Source organism: Atta colombica, unplaced genomic scaffold (genome assembly GCF_001594045.1).
Source record: "Atta colombica isolate Treedump-2 unplaced genomic scaffold, Acol1.0 scaffold88, whole genome shotgun sequence".
NCBI classification, from domain to species: Eukaryota; Metazoa; Arthropoda; class Insecta; order Hymenoptera; family Formicidae; genus Atta; species Atta colombica.
The window spans coordinates 2449220-2452131 of NW_017259581.1; the positions used below are offsets into that span (position 1 = coordinate 2449220).

Here is a 2912-nt window from a genome sequence, read left to right on the forward strand (position 1 = left end):
AAATTAATAAAAAATTATTAATTGTGTAAAAGAAAGATACTAAATACGTTTTATAAGTGCATGCTTCGTTCTTTAAATTAACATTCTCTAAATTAACTTTACTAATTCTAGTAAGAGAAAAATAAGAGTATTTTATTTATTTTATTGTTACATAAATACTCTTCAAATATGAAATTAATATTATCGACATTCCAATATTTTTACTTTCTAATTTTAATTATGTCTATATAGTTAAAACAATTAAGTATATTGATTTTTTTTCTTTCAATTCGAATAACGTAGATTATATTCAAACCTTCAAAAATTTAAATACTTTTTGATATTTAAATGTTTTGAAAGAAAAAAATCAATATAATTGTTTAAATACACATATAAACATAATTAGAATTCGGATGTAAAATAATATTGAAACAAACATCGATGATAATTTCATGACTAATATAAAATATTTATGTTATAATATATAAGGCAAATGAAATATTCTTATCTGGAATTGCAATAAGAGTAAAGAAAGAAAATGCGAAAAAACAAAGTAAGTTCAATGGAAATATCCGTTAGAATTAACCCGGAGACAGTACGAGAACGAACTTTCTAATTCGTAAATGTCAGTTTTCTCGTTCGGCGAGTTGCATAAGTATAGTCGTGCGCAGCCAAGACAAAATTACGTAATGAACGACGAAATAATGTCGATCCAAGAATTCGACGGACAGGTTCGATCACCTCCGTCTACCGGAAACGCCACATCAATTTCCGCCCGCAGTAAGACCACAGTAGTATTAGCGTCGGTAACATTACAGATGCTGCGTTCAATTGCCCAAACAAGGACGGCCAATACGAGGATAGCAGGCAATGCGACAAATATTACGAATGCAACGACGGCGTAGCAACGGAGAAGCTGTGCCCGGACGGTCTTGTGTTCGATCCTTTGAATCGCAAGGTTAACAAGTGCGACCACGTATTCAACGTCGATTGCGGTGACCGTCTCGAATTACGTAAGACAAATGATATTTCATGAAGAACTGTTTTGAAAATCAATATATTCGTCGTTAATATCGAATAATATTTCTAATTTAATAACGTTTTCTTATGTAATATCTAAAATATTATTATCTTTGTCAGAATAATTATTAATTAAATTTTATTTGTTAAAAAAGTCTTATCTTAAAAGTTTATTTTTATCTATTTATATTTATGCAATAAAGCGCATTTCGTATATTTGATATATCCAATTGAAATATAATACCTTCATTCACGTTAAAATATCGAATATAATATTACGATAATGAAACTGCACGATCGATTGATTGATTATCCTCGTTAATAGAACCTCCACAGCCGACGAAGAAGTGTCCGCGACGAAATGGTTTCTTCGCGCATCCCGACCCGACAGTGTGCAATGTCTTCTACAACTGCATCGACGGAGAGGCGATTGAAATCACCTGCACTACCGGACTACATTTCGACGAGTACAGCGGAACTTGTGTGTGGCCGGATAGCGCGGGTCGCGAGGTGAGAAAATTTACTCTCTACAATTTTTAGAGTGAATTATCACTGAAAAATCTCAGTCTTACAGATTGAGCTATTTTTTTCAAGATTGACTAAATTTTCACTCTTTAGAATAAAAACTCTACTCCAAAAAACTTAGAGGACATTGGAAAAAAGTTGATTATATTAATTAAAATTATTGATTGGAAATGTATAAATCAGAATTTTCTAGAATAATAGAATCTATAATTCTAGATGAGATAATCAAAATTCTAATAGATATGATCAGAATTTTCGTTCATTTCCAATCATTCGAAATTTTTTCAGTGCAGTAAGAAAGAATTATTTTATTTTGTCGATTATGACACGCAGTGTTAGAAGTTATAAGTTAATTGACGTTAAAAATTCCAAGAACAGTAAAATCCTTTTATACTGTATATGTACACGTAACGTAATCATATTCCGCACATAATCTTAGACTTGCTCCGACGGAGGTTTAGAACAATTGATTCGGAACTGTAACAAACGCTATGAACTTCCCCGAAGTTAAAGCTTTAATTGAGAGAAAGTACAAACTTCTAATACACCCCACAGCGCATGTACTTTCTCCTAATTACAATTATCCTCGGGTAGGTCTCAGATATTTCCTTGCAATTATAGTGGGAACTTAACAATGCAATTCTGTTAGCATTTAAATTTAGGAGTCAGACAAATAGTGTTCAGGAGATGCGAGAAACAAAATCCTACTCTACTGTACAATATATTGTATAATTTTCAATTACATTTTTTAATATCATACTTAATTATGTCAAATGAAATTACATAAAATAAAACTGGACACTACAAATTAAAAAGTTGTAAAAAAATGGCACAAAGAAAATTAGAATGTCTATTAGGAAACGAGAAAGAACTTAATCTAACTTTAATTTAACAAAAAAAGACCAATTATAAAATTTTTCGAGAAATTGTTAAATTAAACTGAAATCAATGCTCTTTGATGTCACAACACGATAACACAGAAATGTGCTGCATGATGTAGGGTTGCGGAGTTATGGGCAAGAAACTGCAAGACGGTTTTGAGTGCCCAACCGAGACCCAGGTTGACAGTAGGGGCATGGTGATCGACCATCCTAAATTTGCGCATCCCGAGGACTGTCAGAAGTTTTACGTATGCCTGAACGGTGTGACGCCGCGTGAACAAGGTTGCAGCGATGGCACCGTCTATAATGAGGAGCAGCAGAGATGTGATGCACCTGAGAACGTTCGTGGATGGTACGAGTTGATTACGAACTATATTATTTTATCATTTTATTTTCATATTAACGATCTAGCAGTTAATATAATCACTGAAAGATTAAGTTAGAGTAAACATATTAATATTATCTGAATATATTTTATGCAGGTATATATATACATATATATATATA

At 32.1% G+C, this 2912-nt stretch overlaps 1 protein-coding gene across 1 annotated transcript in view; it reads left to right on the forward strand.

Annotated features, from left to right (window-relative positions):
* Window positions 1-2912, forward strand: part of LOC108693153 (peritrophin-1-like) — a 3940-nt gene that overhangs the window by 521 nt on the left and 507 nt on the right. Inside the window, exons 2-4 of the mRNA XM_018201927.1 lie at window positions 798-992; window positions 1325-1509; window positions 2525-2757. Coding sequence (XP_018057416.1) covers window positions 798-992; window positions 1325-1509; window positions 2525-2757 — 613 coding nt within the window. The remainder of the gene's footprint in view (window positions 1-797; window positions 993-1324; window positions 1510-2524; window positions 2758-2912) is intronic.